The 20,168-nt window shown below is 51.0% G+C and overlaps 2 protein-coding genes across 2 annotated transcripts; both read left to right on the plus strand.

Annotated features, from left to right (window-relative positions):
* Window positions 1-36: 36 nt before the first annotated feature.
* On the plus strand, window positions 37-18,335 carry LOC108605129 (E3 ubiquitin-protein ligase HUWE1). The gene is made up of 21 exons (XM_033294519.1): window positions 37-261; window positions 1,257-1,756; window positions 1,828-2,067; window positions 2,138-2,359; window positions 2,428-2,699; window positions 2,803-3,302; window positions 3,388-8,465; window positions 8,521-11,296; window positions 11,366-12,100; window positions 12,247-12,449; window positions 12,513-13,637; window positions 13,700-13,838; window positions 13,907-14,650; window positions 14,747-15,526; window positions 15,597-16,454; window positions 16,519-16,944; window positions 17,006-17,194; window positions 17,284-17,605; window positions 17,671-17,836; window positions 17,901-18,091; window positions 18,155-18,335. The coding sequence occupies exons 2-21, from the start codon at window positions 1,490-1,492 to the stop codon at window positions 18,255-18,257; spliced, it is 15,336 nt and encodes a 5,111-aa protein (XP_033150410.1). The 5' UTR covers window positions 37-261; window positions 1,257-1,489; the 3' UTR covers window positions 18,258-18,335.
* A 582-nt stretch (window positions 18,336-18,917) lies between these two features.
* On the plus strand, window positions 18,918-20,152 carry LOC108605167. The gene has a single exon (XM_033294435.1). The coding sequence runs from the start codon at window positions 19,157-19,159 to the stop codon at window positions 20,144-20,146; it is 990 nt and encodes a 329-aa protein (XP_033150326.1). The 5' UTR covers window positions 18,918-19,156; the 3' UTR covers window positions 20,147-20,152.
* The last annotated feature ends 16 nt before the right edge of the window (window positions 20,153-20,168 follow it).

Consider the following 20,168-nt stretch of genomic DNA (forward strand, 5'->3'; position numbering starts at 1 on the left):
TATTATTGAGAGCTGGCGTGAAAACAACCAAGTGAGCAACACTGGCTGCATGGCCTACCGACGACTTTATCAACACTCTTTTGACGTCAATCGAGCAACTTGTCATTGTAATGCAAGGCATAGTTATCGTGAAAATAGTCGTGAAATTAATAAAAATTTTGTTAAAATCCGAAGCTGAAATTACTTAAAACTCTAATTGTGAAAAAGTTTGTGCAAAAGTTAGCTTATAAACGCAGCAATATGCTGCACAACAATATACATGTAAGTATTTTAAGCAGGATTTCTGTTTTTTCAATGCACACAGACACAGACGCACATACATACGTTTGTATGTATGCATGAGCTGCATTGGACGTACTTTTTTCCGTCTTTTTTTTTACCTTGTATATTGTGATATTTCTGCGGTGCCTTTGAAGCAATTTTTTCGTGATATACAATTGCCTCTTGTGTGTGTGTTACAAACAGTTTAAAATGTAAGCATAAACTATCACATCCATGCAAATATACAAATATATATAAAATGTGTACATATATGCACATATAGTATATGTACATATATGATAGACAAAAATGTCAGTAGTTGTTTTTGCTTGGAAAATGTAGCAAATAAAAAAAAAACAAATACTCTCACATACATTTGTAGGTACAATGCATGTGCGATTTGTTGTTGCTTCCTCAAAAATTGTTTTTCCTCTTAATGTTGGCAGCCTTTGCTGTTTCATGTATCAGCATTGTAAATTGCTTAAACATTAGTTGCAATTGTTTTAGTTTTGAAAAAGTGCACTTTTGCATTGCGTACGGTAGCCCTGGAATAGTGGCCAGTCACTTGTAGGACTATCGAACAGCTGTTGCCTATCGATAAAGCGATTGTTAGTACGTTTTATTGGCTTGTTAGTTGTCAAATTAGGCACACAAAAATATTAAAATTGGAAGGTGCAACATCATTTTAACTCAATTTTTTTTGTCAGTAAAATCTAAAAAAATATACAGGTATGTGTTTTTACTGCTTGCAAAATGCAGCGCAGTGCATTATTACGCATTATTACAACCTTTTTGGTTGTAGCTTGGTTTTGTGCTTTTTTTTTTTATATATGTTTGCAGAAATTTATGTATGTGTGAGTGTGTTCGCCATTACGTTGGAAATACGCGCTGCTTCCAATTGCTTCGGCTGTTTTTTGTTGCAAGCAGCGCAGTTGGTAAAAACGAAGTTTGTGCAGATTGTCAATTTTATTATTTTTTTTATCAACCTCTTACAGTTAATTGATAAACCTTTGAACGAAATATAAAACCGAATTAGTACAACTCTAACTACAAAAAACGTTGCAAGTACTGCAAAAGAAAAAAAAAAAATCTACAAAAACAAAAACAAGAAGAAAAACCGATAGAAGAAGCAGAACACTTTGATTGAACGACGACGTCGGCAGCTGACGCTGCAGCGCCGCAGCATCAGGCGACGTCGTCAGCAGCAGTCCCAACCGACGTCAACGCCATGAAAGTGGATACCGTTAAATTGAAGAAGGGCTCCTCGGAGTTAACTTCGGAATGCCGCGAATTAATCGACGAATTAACCAAACGACGCACACGTGCGGAACTCTTAGAGTTCCTAGACACGGTGCATGTGTGGATCTATGGAAAATGTGAGCTATATCACTGGATTGAAATATTGGATCGCTTTGATAAAATACTCGAGGAGTCGGCACGTCATATTAATGCCAATGAATTTGTGCTTGCATGCGATACAAATTTTAGTGAGGAGGTAAGAACGATAATACGATAATACATAAAAATAAATGCAAAAGAAAATTAATTTCTTAATTTATATTTCAGGATGTTACCTTGTTGCTGCATGTGTTAAATTTTACCACATTGCTTATAGAGCATTCTTTCTCACGACATTTGTACAATTCAATTGAGCATTTGACACAACTCCTCTCCTCACAGCACATGGAAATTGTACTCGCTGTGCTTAATCTACTATATATGTTCTCTAAGCGCAGCAATTTCATACCACGTCTGCCCTTTGAAAAGAAGGAGCTACTCATAGTCAAACTGTTCAACATTGCAGAGGTTTTTATTTTTTTTGATTTCAATTAAAATCAAGTTTATTAACAATTTATGTTTGTTGTGTACGCTTTAGCGCTGGGGCGATCCTAATTATGGACTATCGCTCAAAGACTGCTGCATTGGCGAACCCAAATTGGAATTTCTCTATCAGCTGTGCATTGATTATGTCGATGAGCATGGACATGCTGCACAGCTGGAAATACCAGATATGATGGATCTCTGTCGCACTGCATCGTCGCCTGAGGTTATTAAAACAATTTCCGGACAGATCTCAAAGCCCAGTGAGGCCATAAAGGTCGCTATTTGTTTATTTTTTATCTATGCACAATTTGTATATTCATTTTTTATATTTTTGCTCAACAGATGCGCATTGCGCATCGCGTTCGTCTCATCTCGGGCTTCAACAACTATAAGTTACGTCTGCAATTTGTGCAGGCGCGCCTGCAGGCAGTCTCCATATTGATATATTCGAATGCACTGCAGGATAATACGGATAAGGTGCTCTATGCCGGCTTTGGCGAGGAGCTCTGCGAGCTCATTGATAAGGAAGATGTGCATTTGGTGGAAATACGTGCGGCTGTCTTGCGTACGCTCACATCGATGCTACACTTTGATCGTAATCCCAGTGTACCCAGGTACGATACGAACTCTAGCCAATTTGTATTTAATTTGCATATGCATGCAACAGGAACTCGAGCTAATGCACACATTTTCTTTTTTATTAATTTGTTTGATTAGAGCTGGCTCGCGTTTAATGAAGATCGTGCATTACACTGGCGCCGAGCGTCAAGGTGGCACATTACCGTTACTTGTACGCGACTGTATTGATAATCTTACTACACATGGCCTAACCGAGCGTTATCCATTGATCCTGGCTACATCGCTATTCTCCTTGCTTTATCACTTGGCCAGCTACGAGTTGGGCGGCTCGGCGTTAGTCAAAAGCGGCATGATGCAGTCGCTTCTACGCGTCATTAGCTGGCCAGGAGTTGATCTCGAGCATATAACTTTTGTAACACGAGCTGTGCGTGTTATAGATCTTATAACCAACATAGATATAGCGCGTTTTCATCAAAATAATGGACTTAATGTATTTATCGATCGTTTGGAGAAGGAAATCAAAAGCTGTTGCCGTGCTTTGGCTGAAATTGGAATCACCTTGAAGGAGTCTACTTTACAGAGTGAGCAAAGCATGCAGGATAAGTTGGACAGCAGTCTCGAGCAGACAGAGGATGATGGTAAGTTCCAGTTGCAAAAAAAAAAAAAAGAACTTAATTACAAATAACTCTAAACTTTAATCTAACTTATATTTGTACATTGCAGAAGTGCACACAGAACAGTCAGGAGCAGAAGATGCCGCCGCCTCGGGAAGCAGCATGTATGCCAATCGAAACCTAAACAACCCGGGGGCAGGAACATCTGCAGCAGCACTCTTGGACGTAGGCGGACCGTCGGATAGCGAGGGCGATGAAAATACAAATGGCAATCGCGTGCAGTATCCGGCCAACAGTTACTATGCCCGTCCTCTGGCCGAGCGCAAGGCGGAGTTGAGTAACCAGCTGCCCAGCAGTCTGCAGCCAAAGAAGCCATCGTGTGTGACACAACGTGCCGCACTCTTGAAGTCGATGCTAAACTTCTTGAAGAAGAGCATACAAGATCATGCCCACTTCAGCAATATGCGTAATATAATGGAAACGAGCTTAACCCAATCGTTGCGTCACATAATAGCCAATGCCGAATACTATGGCCCCTCGCTATTTCTGCTGGCCACAGATGTGGTGACAGTCTATGTATTCAATGAGCCCTCGCTGCTCAGCTCACTGCAGGATCTGGGCATAACCAGTGTAATGTTGAAGGCACTGCTGCAAAAGGATGTGCCTGCCACACGCGAAGTGCTTGGCTCGTTGCCAAGTGTCTTCAGTGCTTTGTGCTTGAATGAGCGTGGACTATTTGAGTTCTTGAGCTATGAGCCGTTTGATAAAGTATTGAAGGTGCTGCTCTCACCGGACTATCTGGTAGCCATGCGACGACGTCGCAGCTCCGATCCCTTGGGCGATACAGCCACCAATCTTGGCAATGCCATGGACGATTTGATAAAACATCATCCCTATCTGCGCACCGATGCCACCGAGGCCATAGTGCGTCTGCTCAATGAGCTAGTGCGCCTGGGCTCCGATCCGAGCTTCATCTGCTGGCGTGCGAACAAGGAGCCCAGCGTGGCGCCCAGTGCACAAGCCGCTGCAGCTTCGACATCCACAAACACAGCCATGGTCATGGTGGCCGGTGGCTCCAGCGCTGTGGCAGCGACAGACACAAACGACAGCAGCGCCGAGGAGGATGAAGATGATGAGGAAATGAGCAGCGCCAGTCAGCAGCAGCAGCAGCAGCAACAACAGCAGCAGCAACAGCGACGCACACAGCAGCAGCAGCAACAGCAGCAAGCGGTTGCAGTTGCTGTTGCCGCCGCCGCCGCACCACAACAACAAGAGCGTGAAGCTATACCGCTCATCGATTATATACTGAATGTTATGAAATTCATAGAAGCTATCTTCAGCAACAGTCCCAATGGCGATCATTGCCGTGAGTTTGTGCAAAAGGACGGACTACGGCCCATACTGCAGCTACTGAGCTTGCCCAATCTGCCCGTGGATTCGCCTGTCTCCACGACCAGCCAGGCTGTGGCGAATGTCTGCAAAGCTATATTGAGTCAAGCGCAGGAAACCAAAGTGCTGGACGTGGCACTGAAGCAGCTGGCGGACATTGTGTCCCAGCTGAAGCCTCTGATCAAACACTTTACCTTTCCGGGTGGCAGCGTCTTGCTGGCGGAGCTGGTCTGCTGCCAACGGCTGGAGGATGGCTTTGCCAATGCCGAGTATACGCCCATTTTGCATAACATGAGCTTTGTGCATGGCTATGTGGTCATGCTGGTGCATCTTTGTCGCAACGCCTCGACCGAGATGCGCTCCGTGCTGCTGAAGCGTTGGGGCGTTAATCGTGAGACTGGCGTCCAACTGCTGCAGCAATTGGTGCAACTCTATATCTCGCTCGTCTGGGAGAGCACCATTCTGCTGAACTTGTGCTCCGATGAGCCGACACAACATCCGGACTTGATTTGGGATGAGATTGCAGCGCAGATGAGCGCAGCCGCCGGCACAGCCGATCCCATGACCGAAGCCGAGCTCTCACGCAAGCTGGAGCGTGCCGCAGAGTTTCGCACCAAATATACGCCCGAGGAGCAGTTTAGATATATCAAATCCTTGCTCGCTGCTAGCTCACGCCTGGGCCGCGCCCTGGCCGAGCTCCTGGGCACATTGGTCAAGCTGAGCGTGGGCTCGCCACAGACACGTCAGCGCCGCAGCTATGATCTGATCAGCAATACGAACAAGGTGCCCACACCGGAGGCACGCGAGATCGCACGCATACTCAGCTCCATACTGGTGAATGGATTTAGCCACGAGAGCATTCTACCCAAGCCCGTGCCCAAATTGAAGCTCACGTTTCTCATTTGCTCGGTGGGATTCACGGGTCCCATGCTGTTCGATGATAAACGCAGCGCCTTTCATTTGATGATATCGCAGTTTTGCGCCGAAAACGGTCTCAAGGCATTCTTCGAGATGTTCTATTGGGCGCTGAGTCTGGAGAATCCAGCACACAAGTTTCCATTCGACCAATGGGCATCGATGGACGATTTACTGGCCTCACATGATCAGGATAAGGTCGATTGTCCCGAGGGCACAGGTGAATTCCTGGACGCCTGGCTGCAGTTGCTCGAGAAAATGGTGAATCCCAGAGCCATGCTCGACTCGCCGTACACAATGAGTCCACGCCTGAACTACTTCCCGGACAGCGTGCCATTCGAGCCGGTCTTCTATCTCATACACATACATCAGCTGGCCATGCAGGCGCTGCGCCGCATCTGGTGCCGCCGACCCATACCCAACTATGGTGCGAGCATGATAGAGACCATGATATTGATACTGAAGCACTTGATAAAGTCGCACCAGATGCTGCTCGATCGCTATCATACGCGCATCAAGGAGATCAAGTTCGAGAATTTGTATATGCGCACATCCGAGGATGGCCTGAATACGGATCATGTGAAGACGCTCATCGACATGGGCTTTAGGCATTTCCATGTCATCGATGCATTGCGTAGCAACAGCAGCCTGGAGGAGGCAACCGATGCCTTGCTCAACAATCCCGAGGCGAGCGCATTGTATTTGAATAATCAGCAGGGACAACAGGCACAGCAGGCTCAAGCCCAGTTGGCGCAACAGGCAACAGCGGAGGCAGCTGCGGCTGCGGCTGCAGCTGGAGCGGTAGCTGGAACAGGCGGCAGCAGTGCCATGGAAGTTGATGCCGACGTCGCTGCGCCCTCGACAAAGGCAACGCCCACTGGCCTGGGCATTGGCCATGGCCCGCTCAATGTTAACTATGACTACAAGCAGCTGAAGCTAATCTCGCCGCTGACCTTCGACCGCTTCTGCGATGAGGCGGTGTCGCGCGCTTTCGAATTCATGGAAGCCATACCGGACACAGTCACCAGCGCCGCTGATCTTATTGCAGTGCTCTATCGTCGACTGAGCCAACTGAATCGTCAGGTGTTCATCACCAACTTTGTGCGCAACATCATACAGTGGGTGGACTTTACGCTGCAGCTGTTCGAGACGCCCAACAGCAGTGAGCCGCCCAAGGCGCATCGACTGGAGGAGTGCCTGAACGGCATGACCGCCACTCGCCTGTTTGTGCGCCTGAAGACATCGACGCTGCTGCTGGAGGAGAACTACAGCGACTTGCATCGTCCGCTGGTCGAGGCGATTTCCTCGCAGGATGCGATGGTATCGCTGGTCAAGCTGCTGGACTGCATGAGCAGCTGGCTGCTGGAGGCGCAAGCGCGTGGCTCCGCATCGCCGCTGGTGCCGCGTTGGCTGCAGAATCTGGTGGACCTCATCGATGCCATCGATAGCATCTCGCACATCTTGCAGCGCAAGTCCAATATGCGTGCCGTAAGCAGCGACACTTGGCGCTGGTACGACGCCTCCACCGGCAAATGGAATCCCTACTCGGACACCAATAATGAGCTGATCAAGGCCGCCTATGCCGCCGGCGAGCGCTGGCTGCACATTAACATCGGGCGCCAGCGTTGCACCGTCAGCTTCAATTGCATGACGCAGGTGAGCGAAGCCTCCGGCTCGCATCGTCCTGTGTTCCCAGCTCTAAAGCTCTGCGAGGCCATCAGCCTGTTGCAATCCGCCGCGGCGGGCAACTGCAAATGGGAGCATGTGCTCAATCGCATCATACGCACAGCTCCGGACGGCGAAGACATACTGCAGGTGGATGAGCTTGTGCCACTGCGACAGCTGCTCAACTTCAATGAACCCGCCGATCCCAAGGCGGACTTGATATCCGTCAGCACCAGCACACCCACCATCATGACCACGCGCAGCAAGGCCAGGCAGAAGAGCCACAGCAGCAGCAGCAACAGTAACAGCAGCACCAGCAACAGCGGCGCCGCTGCCGCCGCCGCCGCCGCCTCAACCGGTGGCATGAAACAGCCCAAGCCGCCACCGAATCCTTTGCCCAAGCGCACACAGAAGATCGTTCTGAATGAGGAGAACGTCGGACTGGGCAAGTTCGACTGCGGCCGCATCATCAGCAGCATTGTGGCCATGTTGCAACCCCAACAGTTGCTGCCACATGAGACGAAACTCTCGCTGCTGCGTCTCTGCGCACGACTCACCCGGAACTTTGACAACGCCCAGACGTTCATCAATTGCGGCGGCGTCCGCATGTTGCTGCACATGCAACAAGCCTGCAGCTTCATGGGCTTTCCCACATATGCGATCATCATCTTGCGTCATGCGCTCGAGGCGCCACCAGTGCTGCAGGAGGCCATGGAGCGTGTGCTGGGCATGCGTGCTGCGGGCATTGTGCCGGTCGGACATCGTGATCTCGTCTATGTGCTGACCCAGGTGTCGACGGCAGTGTCGCGTGATCCGCGCACCTTTGTGGCCGCCGCCAAGGAAATGCTGCGTGGCGAGTACATCATCAATGCCAATAGCAATAGCAGCAGCAGCAATAGCGGCGGCGGCGGCAGCGGCAGTCTGCTGGACGAGGGACGCGTCATGGTCAAGTCCAAGTTTGGGCAGCAGCATGTGCCCGGCACAGAGGCCTCTGGCGGCGATGCAGCGCCCACACCCAAGCCAGAGCAGGAAGATGCACGCGTGCAAGCTTCGATATCCGTGCTGAAGGAGCTGCTGTTCCATTTGGTGCAGCCCTGCTGCCATTATGGCGGCCACTCCATCGATCCGCCGGCCAATGCGGCCGCCGAGCTGCTGCAAACGGATCAGCCGCCAGGCACAAGTGCCACCAGCTCCACAGTGACCAATATGGACGATGATGTGAGTCAAGTTTTCGATAAACGTTTCGACTTAGTTAATTTATTTGTTTCTACAGGATTCATTACCAGCTACCAGCAAGAAGTCAACGGCAACAGCTTGTGGCGACAAGTTCGATCCCTGCTGCTGCACCTGGCACATACCCACGAGTGGCCACACCCACAGCAAGCCGACGCTCTCACGTGCCACATTGCTCAAGCTGCTGGCGGATGCCACACGCGCCTACCAATCGCTCGTGCCGCGCATACTGCTCGCCCACAAGTACACAGCTGCGGACAGTGTGCTCATTGCCAGCGGCACTGAGGTGACCTTTCTGTCCGTGCTCCTGGATCGCTTTCTGCCCCTGACGCAGCGCATTCATGTGCCCGAGGTCAGCACCATGGCACGCGTGCTCATCTGCTCGCTCTCGGACTGTTATCAGCAGCCGGGGGTGCAGGTGCAAGTGGCCGAGGAGCTGCATGCGGCAGTGGCACGCGCTCTGGCCCAGCCGGACTCGGCGGAGAAGCACACGCGGCTGCAGGTGCTGATGAGCCTCTATCCCAATCTGATTGAATCACCCATGCTCTACGACAAGGTGCATATGCATCGCAACACCATGTACCGCGTCCTGCTGCGCCAGGGGGTCATGACCTATCTGACCAAAGTGGCGCAATACAAGGATTTGTCCAATCACAATACGCTCAGCACGCTGGCCTCGATCCTGCGTCCCATGGAGATTCTGCTGCGCTTCAATGTGGCCACCACGGCTCTGGGCTCGAAGCGCATTCTCTTTGGCGGCGGTGCTGGCGCCGCTGGTGGTGCTGCCAACAATTCTGCCGCAACGGGCGCAAATACTGTCAGCGCCATTATCAATCGTCGGCTTTATCCGCGCCTCGCCACGCGCAGCAACGTGGAGCGTGCCAGTGGTGCAGGTGGCGCCGGCTCAGGTGGCTCTGGTGCTGCTGCTGCTGGTGGCTCTGGTGCTGCTGCTGGCGGTGGCGGGGGCGGCGGCGAGAACGTGCTGCGCGATATAATACGCAATGTCCTGTCGGATCGTCGTCATGCCTTTGAGTTTATCTTCAATTCGGACGACATGGCTGTCGACTCGGAGGATTCGCTTGCCAACAATGCTGCCAATGCTTTGAGCAGCTCCAACTCCAATTCCAACTCTTCGGCCGCTGTCATCGATGTTGTGGAGGAGCGCAGCAATGGACCGGACTTGATACCACCCAGCAATGATAATTTATCTGGACCCAGCGGCGGCGGCAGCGGCAGCGGAGGAGCTGCAGCTGGTGGTGCCTCTGGAGTGCGTCCAGTGTTAAACTTTGATCAACTTTGGGATGATTTCCTGCAATGTGAAGGACTCTTCTTGGCCTCGCGCATCAACAACGGCAATGGAGCTGCTGGTGCAAGTGGCTCCAGTGGTGGTGCTGGTGGTGCTGCCAACAGCGGCGGCACTAGCGGTGGCAGCTCTACTGCTGCCACCCAGGCTAATGGCAGCATGCCTGCGCCCTCTAGCGGCGGCAGCAGCCTTGCCGATCCTCGCCTGCGTGACCGCCCGGAGCAGCCGCGTCAGCCGCGTGGCAATAGCTCCAATGCCAACAATGTTGCCTCTGCTAACAGTGCAAACAATGGTGGCGGCAGTGGCAGCGGTGGTGGTGGCAGTGATGGCGCCTCCACCAGCTCGGAAACACCCGTCACTGGTGCCGGTGGACGCAATGCGCGTGATTTGAATGCATCGCTGCTGGGCGATGTGAGCACCTCAGACTCGGACTCGGATGCATCGACGGAGAACGATGATCGCCATGCTGCCGACGAGGAGGACGACGATGATGACAATGACGATGCCGACGAGGATGAGCATAGTGAAACCGATGAAGAGCGTCCCAGGCAGTTCATCGAGGTCTTTGATCACATCTATGAGCCGGAGTCCTCGGAAACGGCCAGCAATGATGCAGATGTGGATGCAGATGATGACGACGACGACGATGATGATGACGATGATGACGACGACGATGTCGATGATCTTATTGAGCAGGTTAATCCAGATGAGGATGCTCTAATAATCGATGAGGTACTTGCCCAAGTGAATGGTGCTGGTGGTGCTACCGGTGGTGCCAACAATGGCAACGCCACCCAGTCCGGAGCCAGCGCCAATGCTGCACAGCGTCCACGCCGCAGCGCCGCCGTCGAGCCATCGACTCTGACCAACGATTCCCGCAGCATTGCCGATGCCAATGCTTATCTCTACGAGCGCCTGGATGCGGATGTGGGTCCGGCCGTGGCGCCGCACAATGTCATGCCACAGCCGCCGTCCGTGAGTTTCCGTGTGCGCGACATAGCCATGCCCCTGGACATTGATGTCGTTAGCAGTGGCTCCCGCAACTCGAATCATGCAGTTATTGGACTTGCCAACACCTCCACACGTGGCACGACCACCAGCAGCTCTGGGGCTGGCACTTTGCACTCCTCCTCCGACTCCTGGATGGCACCTGACTTGGCCTTCGTTGCTGGTGCTGGTGCCAGTGCTGGTCCCAATGCCTTCTTGCCGCCCGTAGATCGCAACTCGGGCGGAGGCGGCGCCGCCGCCGCTAACAATCAACACAACAACTTGCTCGACGATCAGCCCGCCGCGGTGGCAACTGCCGCCGCTGCTACCAACACCAATAATGTCGCTGCCACTGCCACCACCAACACCGGCACCCTGGCCTCCACTCATGCCAACAACAATGGAACCTTGTGCACCAATGGCCTGCGACGTCGCCTGCTCTACTTGGATCAGCAGTACTGCGTCTGCATGCCCACGCACCAGAGCCCAACAGAGGAGACCCAAATGGAGATATTCACACAAGACGGTGAGTCCAACAGCAACAACAACAATGACACCATTCAAACTTAAGCTAACTGCATTTAATTTGTTTCAGCTCTGCACTGGTGGCTGGAGGAGGCCAAAGCTCTGGACATGGAGAGTCAGACCGATGCCTGTCTCTATGCCGCGCACTTTCTGCTGCCGCATCTGATCAAGGAGCTGAAGCTGGCGCACCAGCAGCGCAAGCACGACGAGTCACAGCGACGTCAAGCAGCCGTCGCCGCCGCAGCAGCCGCCGCAGCAGCAGCAGCAGCTCCGCCGCCACCGCCAACAAGCAGCGCTACCCAAACACAAACCACAGGCACTTCAGCTACTGGTGCTCCTGCTGCTGCTGCTGCTGCTGCTCCAGCTGTTGCTGCTGGCGGTGGCACATGCACGCCACCAAGCAGCAACAATTCGAATTCCAATTCCAACTCAAACTCCAACTCGAATTCGAATTCGAATTCAAATTCGAACAGCAGCACCAATTCAAGCTCAACTCCCGCCGCAGCGATTGCTGCTGCCGCCGCAGCTGCCTCTGCCGCCGCCGCTGCCTCTGCTGCAGCTGCCGCCGCCTTATCCGCTGCCGCCAGCAACAATTTCCGCAGCTCCATACCCAGATCGATCTACTTTCCCTCCATGCAGTATGTGAATACCCCATTCTTCGACCCACCAGTTGCGCCGCCGCTGCCCGCTAGCGCCATCACGGGCACACCCCATGCCAACAATCCGTACTCGATCTGCGCTCTGCGAGCTAGCCACCGTAGATGCATACAGTCCAGCTGCTCAGCATGCCGCGTCGCCGTACTGTGTACGTAACATTATAGTTTCACCCTCGTACCGCATAATCACACAAATTATGTACAATAACTACTATTGTCTCCTCAGATGTTATGTGCCTATAGACCGAACGATATATACGTGGTGCGCTCTGGATGACGCTACGACACGCCGCAGCTCCGGAACCACCACCACCACCGCCGCCGCCGCCTCCTCCTCCTCCCGTTTCACAGCAATTGCCGCCGACAGCGACCACATCGACATCCACGTCCACATCGGCCGAACTGCCGCCCGTCCCCCAGCTGCCCAGCAGCGGACGTCCCTCCCGCTCGCGCACTCGCCAGGAGGAAGCAGAGCTGTATGCCACCACTGAGCAACAGGTAAGCGATCCCCGAGAGCGCAGCAATCATCTCTCATCTCATGCTCCAAATTGTTCTCTTCAGGCTCAACACGATCAACGTCAGAGCACAACAGCCGCCCGTCGCAGCATCTTGCCCAATGCGCCGCCAAGTGGACGCAACTCGACCGCACCGTTATTCAATCGCTCAAATCGCGATATGGTGGGCGGACGTCTGCAGCGTCCCAGTCAGCAGCGTTCGATGCGCTCCAATGAGGAGAACTGGCGTGAGGATTTGCTGAGACTGGATAACGATGATTTGAATTACCCGCTGTCGCCATCGCTAGAGGTGGTGCCGGGATTACTTGACTTTCCGGAGCCATCGCCGCCACCGCCGCCGCCACCACCACCGCCCATCGAAATAGAGGATGATCCGGTTGTGGAGGTGGTGGACGATGATGATGATGACGATGAACCGCCGCTACCGCCAGTACAGCTGGAGGCCATGCTGCCACCACTGTCTACTGTCTCCATATCTGAGCTGGCCGCCCAGCTCTGGGCCAATGAGCAGCCGGCCAACAATGAGACTGCTCGCGCCACAGCGCCAACTCCGCCACCACCATTGGACTTGGAGGTGGAGGAGCTGGCCATAGAGACCGAAGCTAGCTCCGATCCGGAGGACAACAACTCGGCCAACAATGCCAACAATGAACCCGATTTGATAGAAGTCGTACCGCCAATTGGATCAGTTCCACCACCACCACCACCAGCAGCAGATGTTGCCGTAGTAGAAGAAGAAGAAGAAGGAGCTGCTGGTGGCGCTGAGGCTGGCGCCGCTGGAGTAAGCAACACGACTACAGCCGTCGCCACCACCGCGCACATGTCGGCCGAGGTGCGTGCTGCTCTCGGTGATCTGGAGGTGCCCGAGGGTGTGGATCCCTCGTTCCTTGCCGCGCTGCCCAGCGAAATGCGCGAAGAGGTGATCCAGGAGCACTTGCGCATGCAACGCATTCGCCAACGCGCCCAACAGAATGCCATCCAAATTGCACATGATTCATTAGTCGAGGTGAATCCCGAGTTCCTAGCCGCCTTGCCGCCCAACATACAGTCCGAGGTGCTCATGCAGCAGCGCATCGAGCAACAGCGCCAGGCCGCCCAAAGCGCCAACCCGGAGGATCCGGTAGATACAGCTGCATTCTTTCAGAATCTGCCCGAGAATCTGCGCCAAACTGTAAGTGAAACAACAAAAAACCCCCAAGGACAGCATTTAAATATTTTGATTGCTTTTTATAGATACTAACTGACATGGAAGAGTCACAGATCGCCAGCTTGCCACCAGAACTGGCGGCCGAGGCGCGCTTCTTGCGTCGCGATTGGGAAGTGCGCAATGGCGCCAGACTGGATGCTCATCCGCCCAGCAACAATGCGCTCTGTAAGTTAAATGGGAATGAATGAATTCGGCAGTGGCTCATCTTTGTCTCTCTCTCTCTCTGTCTTTAGCTGCGCGCTTCCAGACCACACTACAGAACTTGGACGAGGCTCGCTGGCACAGTGCCATCTGGTACGATGCCAGCGGCAATGCACAGCAGCAACCACAGCAGCATCACCAGCACACGACCATTGTGCATCATCATCATATTGCTCCCAGCACAGGCAAGCCATTGGCTCTACTCATGATGGAGGATGAGAACATCCTGCTGGATCCGGACTCGTTGGCCACACTGCTGCTGTTCCTCTTTGTGGAGGATCAGAAGGTGAACAGCGTGCGGCTGCATCGCGTCATACGCAATCTGTGCCACCACGAGCCGACCAGAGATTGGATAGTCAGAGCGCTGATTTCGATTATACAAAAGACAAACGAGGACAATGCCAACTTCAACATTGCCCAGGGCACAGGCAGCAAGCCCGAGTGGCTCAAGCTGCGCGTCGATGCAGCCTTCGGCTACAAGAGCAACATATTCCTGATTAACGAGGAGGGACGCATCACCATTAATCCGCAGGCGGCGCAGATGATAGTGCGCAACTGTCTGGACTTGCTGTTCGTGCTGGCCAAGCATTATCCCTATAGCTTTGTGCCCTTCAATCGCGAGACGCGTCCGGGCGGCTACGGAGCAGCGGCCACTGCGCGTGTGGGCAACGCCATGAGCACCGCTGAGGCGCGCTCACGTTTGCATCGCTATCAGATGGCAAATCGCTTGCGCAGCATGCTGGATGAGCCGCAACTGCAGCCACCCGCTCTGCCGCCGCCACAGCCGCTGCAGCAGCAGCCACCACCGCCGCCACCACCACCACCAGCTTCGGCCACGGCTACGGCTTCAGCAGCAGCAACAGTTGCTGGAGATGATGATTCGCCGTCTACTTCGCGCGCGGCAGCAGCCAAAGCCAGAGGTGATGCTAAAACTCCACCACGTAACTTTAACTATCAGACCAACGGATCGAACTTCTGGGATGTGGTCTTGAACATTGATCAGCAGACTCAGGTGCGTTTGGCCAATGTTGGGCACTTTCCCATAACCTCGGAGCCCGCTTGGGTGTGGGAAGCCAATCTGAACGAGCACTTGGGCTTCAATGAGTCACCCTTTTGTCAGCTGCTCGAAATGTTGCCCTATAAAGTGATTTGCCGCTCGCCGCATCTAACGGATATGCTGGTCAAGCTGCTCGCCTCGCTGAGCGTCGATTTGCCCAAGGAGGACGAGGTGTCGCTGGGTCTGCAGCAGCTGCCCGCCTTGGTGCCCATCTCGGCAGCAGAGGCAGTCACTCCACCAGAATCGCTGGCAGACACGCCCACGTCCACGCCCACATCCACACCCAGATCTACACCACCAGCTACGCCAATTCCGTTCAAGGCAAATCGTCGCAAAATCTACGCCAAGAACTTTTCACAGCTGCAACTCGTTATCGAAGTCCTGACCCATCAGTGTGGCACCACCGAAGGCTTGGACAACGTTACCAAACTGATTGTCAATCTAACTCAATGCTCGCAAGCATCCAATGCGATATTCGTCAAGTATCTAACCGCTGCCATTCTGGGCCTGGCAGAGGAAGTGCGTGAGGCTATACAAACCTTGTTGGATGAAATACGCGCCTATAATCAAGTCAAACCCACTACCTCGGAGGCGGCCGCCGCCGCTTGCTGCTGCTGCTGCAGCCACTGCGTCCGCCGCCGCCGCCGCAGCAGCCGCTGCCATGCCCAGCACCAGTGCAGGAACCGCCGCAACAGCCGCACCCATGGCCTTACCAACAGCCTCACCCTCATTGAACACCAATCTGACCGCAGTACAAGAGGGCACCATGCAGGATCGTTTTACAGCCGAATCTGTGATCATATCAGCGCCTAAGAATGCCAAACCCAGCTGCGAGCTGCAGCTGCCCTCGATGAAGAAGCTCATGTCCAACACATCAGCCCAGCCGTATTTCCTGCGCACCTTGAAGATCTTCATGCAGGTGCGTGACATGTTCGAGATGCAGCAGCAGGCCTGTCTAAATATTCTGGATCCGCCCCAGCCGCGTGGGCGACAACAGCAACAAGGGGGGGAACAGCAGGAACAGCACGCAGATCCAGATGCACAACAAGCAGACGACGATGACGACGATGACGATTCATCCGACATCGAACATCAGCAGCTGCTGGACATGGTGCGTGACTTTAATCACCAGATGGAAACTGAACCAGACACATTGACACAAGAAATTAAGGATGCAGTTGCCTCTGGCGTCGGACGTCCCACGCTTAGTCAGATACTTTGCCTGGATGTGCTCTGGCAAACGTTGAGCGAATGTCTGGTTGCCCTGGAGGAGTCCAAGGACGAGTTTGCCGTCCTGGTGCTGCAACCAACTGTGGAAGCTTTCTTCCTCATTCATGCCTCGCATCGTGTGACACCCAAGAAACCAGGACGTGGTCAAAACGCAAATGCCGGCGCAGCTGCTGGCCGCGGAGCAGCTGGCGGCGCTGCCGCTCCAGCAGAGCAGAACAGTCCACCACCACCACTAGATGATACCAATAGCAGCAGTAATAGCAATCCAGAGCAAAATGCTAGCAGCTTGGAAGGTAAGTCGAATGATTGCGCTTTAAAGTCAAAGCTTATTACCAAATCCTTTTGTCTTCGTTCCAGACGACGCCCGCTTGGGTGCAGATGGCGCCAATAGCAACAGCTCAAGCAGCGGCAATGCCAACAGCCCAACCGGCGGCGCTCCACAGTCCGCGTTGACAGCCCATGAGCAGCAGCTGAAACAGGATCGCCAAAAGTTCTTGCAATTTGCCGAGAAACATCGCACAGTGCTTAATCAGATATTACGTCAATCCTCGACACACTTGTCGGATGGTCCATTTGCCGTGCTGGTGGATCATACGCGCATCCTTGACTTTGATGTCAAACGCAAGTATTTCCAAACGGAGCTAGAGCGCCTGGATGAGGGCATACGACGTGAGGAGCATACAGTGAGTGTGCGTCGTGTAACGGTATTCGAGGACTCCTTCCGTGTGCTCTATAGACTGGGGCCAGAGGAATGGAAGAATCGGTTCTATATAGTCTTTGAGGGTAAGCAAATTGAACAGAGCAAGGCAAGAGGCAAGAGCTAACTTACTATATATTCTTTCAGATGAGGAAGGCCAGGATGCTGGCGGTTTGCTTCGGGAGTGGTATGTGATAATCTCGCGTGAAATCTTCAATCCCATGTATGCCTTGTTCTGCGTATCGCCGGGCGATCGCGTTACCTACATGATAAATCCATCCAGTCATGCCAATCCCAATCATTTGAGTTACTTTAAGTTCGTGGGACGTGTGATTGGTAAGTCTATCTATCTATTTATCTCGCTCTAAAGCATGCACTCTTACTCATGCGCCATCTATCTATCTCTCTCTTTCTCTATCATACAGCCAAGGCTGTGCATGATAACAAGCTGTTGGAATGCTACTTCACACGCTCCTTTTACAAGCACATTCTGGGCAAGCAGGTGAAACACACGGACATGGAGTCACAGGACTATGAGTTTTACAAAGGACTCGACTATCTGATGAAAAACGATATCTCAACGCTGGGCTATGAGCTCACCTTCTCGACGGAGGTGCAAGAGTTTGGCGTTACCCAGATACGTGATCTCAAGCCAAATGGACGCGACGTTGCTGTCACCGAGGAGAACAAATTTGAGTATGTGCAGCTTGTCTGCCAACTCAAGATGAGCGGCTCCATACGCCAGCAGTAAGTGCTCGAACTCTATCTAGAGTCTCATACACTACATTCAACTTTCTATTTCTATTCAATAGATTGGACGCATTCCTTGAGGGCTTCTATGACATTATTCCAAAGCATTTAATCTCCATATTCAATGAGCAGGAGCTAGAGCTTCTCATATCCGGCCTCCCAGATATTGATATTGAAGACCTAAAGGCCAACACTGAATACCATAAGTACACATCCAAGTCGGCACAGGTAAATATAAACTTAATGGTTACTAAGGTTGATTTTCTAATGCTTATATTTCAATTATTTATAGATACAATGGTTCTGGCGAGCTTTGCGCAGCTTTGATCAGGCAGATCGTGCTAAATTTTTGCAATTTGTCACTGGCACATCAAAGGTGCCGCTGCAAGGATTTGGCTCGCTTGAAGGCATGAATGGCATTCAGAAATTCCAAATACATCGTGATGACCGTTCCACAGATCGTTTGCCTTGTGCCCACACCTGGTAAGTACAAATCTATATAGATCATTTAATAAATGTATATAATTCCTATTCTTTACTATTTAGCTTCAATCAGCTGGACTTGCCTATGTACAAGTCGTATGATAAGCTGCGCAGCTGCATGCTTAAGGCCATCCATGAGTGCTCCGAGGGCTTTGGCTTTGCTTAAAGCAATACAACACAACACAAAACAACACACACAACAAATTCCTATATTGTAAACTGCGACGAAAATTCTTAGAACAGCCACAACAGCGACTACATATACAGTACATTAGTTATATAGTATATATAAAAAAAAAAAAACGAAAGATAAATGTTGAATTAATTATTAATTTTCGCGCTTATATTGTATACAATATACATACATATACACACATATATATATAAATATATATAGACATATATATTTTCTTAACTTTTCAAAAAGCAAAAGAAAAAAAACAGCAAAAAAATGAGAAGATATATATCAACATTCATAGTATAATACCAGTCAATAATAATGTATACACTGCTGTTTTTTTTTTTTTTTAGTATATTTTTAACTCGTTTAGTTTCTCGCATCCTTTAGGGTTTATTACACACACCTACACTTACACACAACACACACAATAACGAAGAAAAATTATTGTAACATCTTTAATTTCCTACCAAATTTTCGAAGCAAAGCTATTGCACTCAAAACGCTTTGGTTCTTGTTTATAATAGCACTAAAATAATAAGAGTATACTTATATAAATAAAAAGAAAGGGATAATTGATGTAAGCAATAAGTCTATGTTATTTATTTTTTAGTAAGAAAAACTAGAGAAAATTATGTGACGAGCTTGTGAATTAATATAAATTTGCAAATACTTTTAATTTTGAAATGTAAATAAGCGCGCTAAATGCTATCGATTAGTAAGCTTATGTTATGTGCAGATGTAAACTAACATACATATTTAGATTGCAATTGTATTTTCTGAAACGTTATCGATAACTGCGCACACTGTCACTCCGCGTGACTATGATTTTTGTGCGTTTATTATTGTTAATTATAAAATGGAATTTAGTTTAAAATATTTATAAAATGGACTACTATCTGCGCAACAATTTAAATGACCAGAGCGTATTGCAGCTGGAAGAAGCAGCCAAGCACAATGCACGCCTATTACCTTGGCTGCTGCAATTGCTGGATCAAATGCAAGATCAAAAATATTTAGAATTATCTGCAAGCAACGTAGAGTGCATGTTTAAAGTTGCTATATATATTGCAGAATGTCATGCGAGGCATGGCGAAGCGCTAACTGAATCAATGTTGTTGCTGGTCCAACACGGACATGCGAGTATAAGAAGCTACTATGATCAGCTGGAAAGGAATCGTCAGCAATGCTTAGATCATCTCTGTTCCAGTATTATGAACAGCACATGCAATGGCCATCAGCATATATGCTTGCTATATCAACTGCGCAAGCTATGGAGCAGCAAGCAGGATGAGGGGGAAAAGCTGGATTGGTCGTTGCTCAGTAATCCAAGAAAGTCTGAGGATTCGCTGCAATTAACTATTGAGCTCGAGACACAACAAATGCGACAGCTGGTGTCGCGGTTATATAGACTATCTACGGAGGATGAGCTGCGTTTGGCGCTGAATCGTGCGTTGGAACTACTACCGTTTCAGCTCTGGATGGAACTTTGGCGCGAGCCAGTGGGCAGCTTGATGTACGAACGTTGTTTGGTTTTGCGCCACATGATCTGTGATATGCTAGAGGAGAGCACAGCAACAAGCCAGAGATTTGTGCAAGCAATCACTGCATACTTGACAGAAGAAAGTTCAAGCTCCAATGTATACAGATTCTATCGCTGCATGTCGCAGCCGCGCTTTGTCCAGGCGCTCTGCAGCTATTGCCATGTCTATTGGCAATGCGAAACTTCTCCTGCCCAACACATGATATATCTAACACACTTGCTGCTGGCGTCAAAGTCACCTTGTCGCGTGCAGTTATTTAACAAATTGCGTCAGCTTAAAAATCTTCCAGATATTCTTGCGCTTCTCAGCAAAATGGCATTTATTTACAACTAACTATTTGATACCGTATGTCTTA

The sequence above is a fragment of the Drosophila busckii genome, chromosome X (genome assembly GCF_011750605.1).
Source record: "Drosophila busckii strain San Diego stock center, stock number 13000-0081.31 chromosome X, ASM1175060v1, whole genome shotgun sequence".
Classification (NCBI taxonomy): domain Eukaryota; kingdom Metazoa; phylum Arthropoda; class Insecta; order Diptera; family Drosophilidae; genus Drosophila; species Drosophila busckii.

Excerpts from the sequence above, each read along its gene's own strand:
- LOC108605129 (XM_033294519.1), top strand. The coding sequence starts at position 1,490 with ATGAAAGTGGATACCGTTAAATTGAAGAAGGGCTCCTCGGAGTTAACT. Across the intron at positions 1,757-1,827 it reads ATACAAATTTTAGTGAGGAG|GATGTTACCTTGTTGCTGCA; the intron begins GTAAGAACGATA and ends TTTATATTTCAG. Across the intron at positions 17,837-17,900 it reads ACACATCCAAGTCGGCACAG|ATACAATGGTTCTGGCGAGC; the intron begins GTAAATATAAAC and ends AATTATTTATAG.
- LOC108605167 (XM_033294435.1), top strand. The coding sequence starts at position 19,157 with ATGGACTACTATCTGCGCAACAATTTAAATGACCAGAGCGTATTGCAG.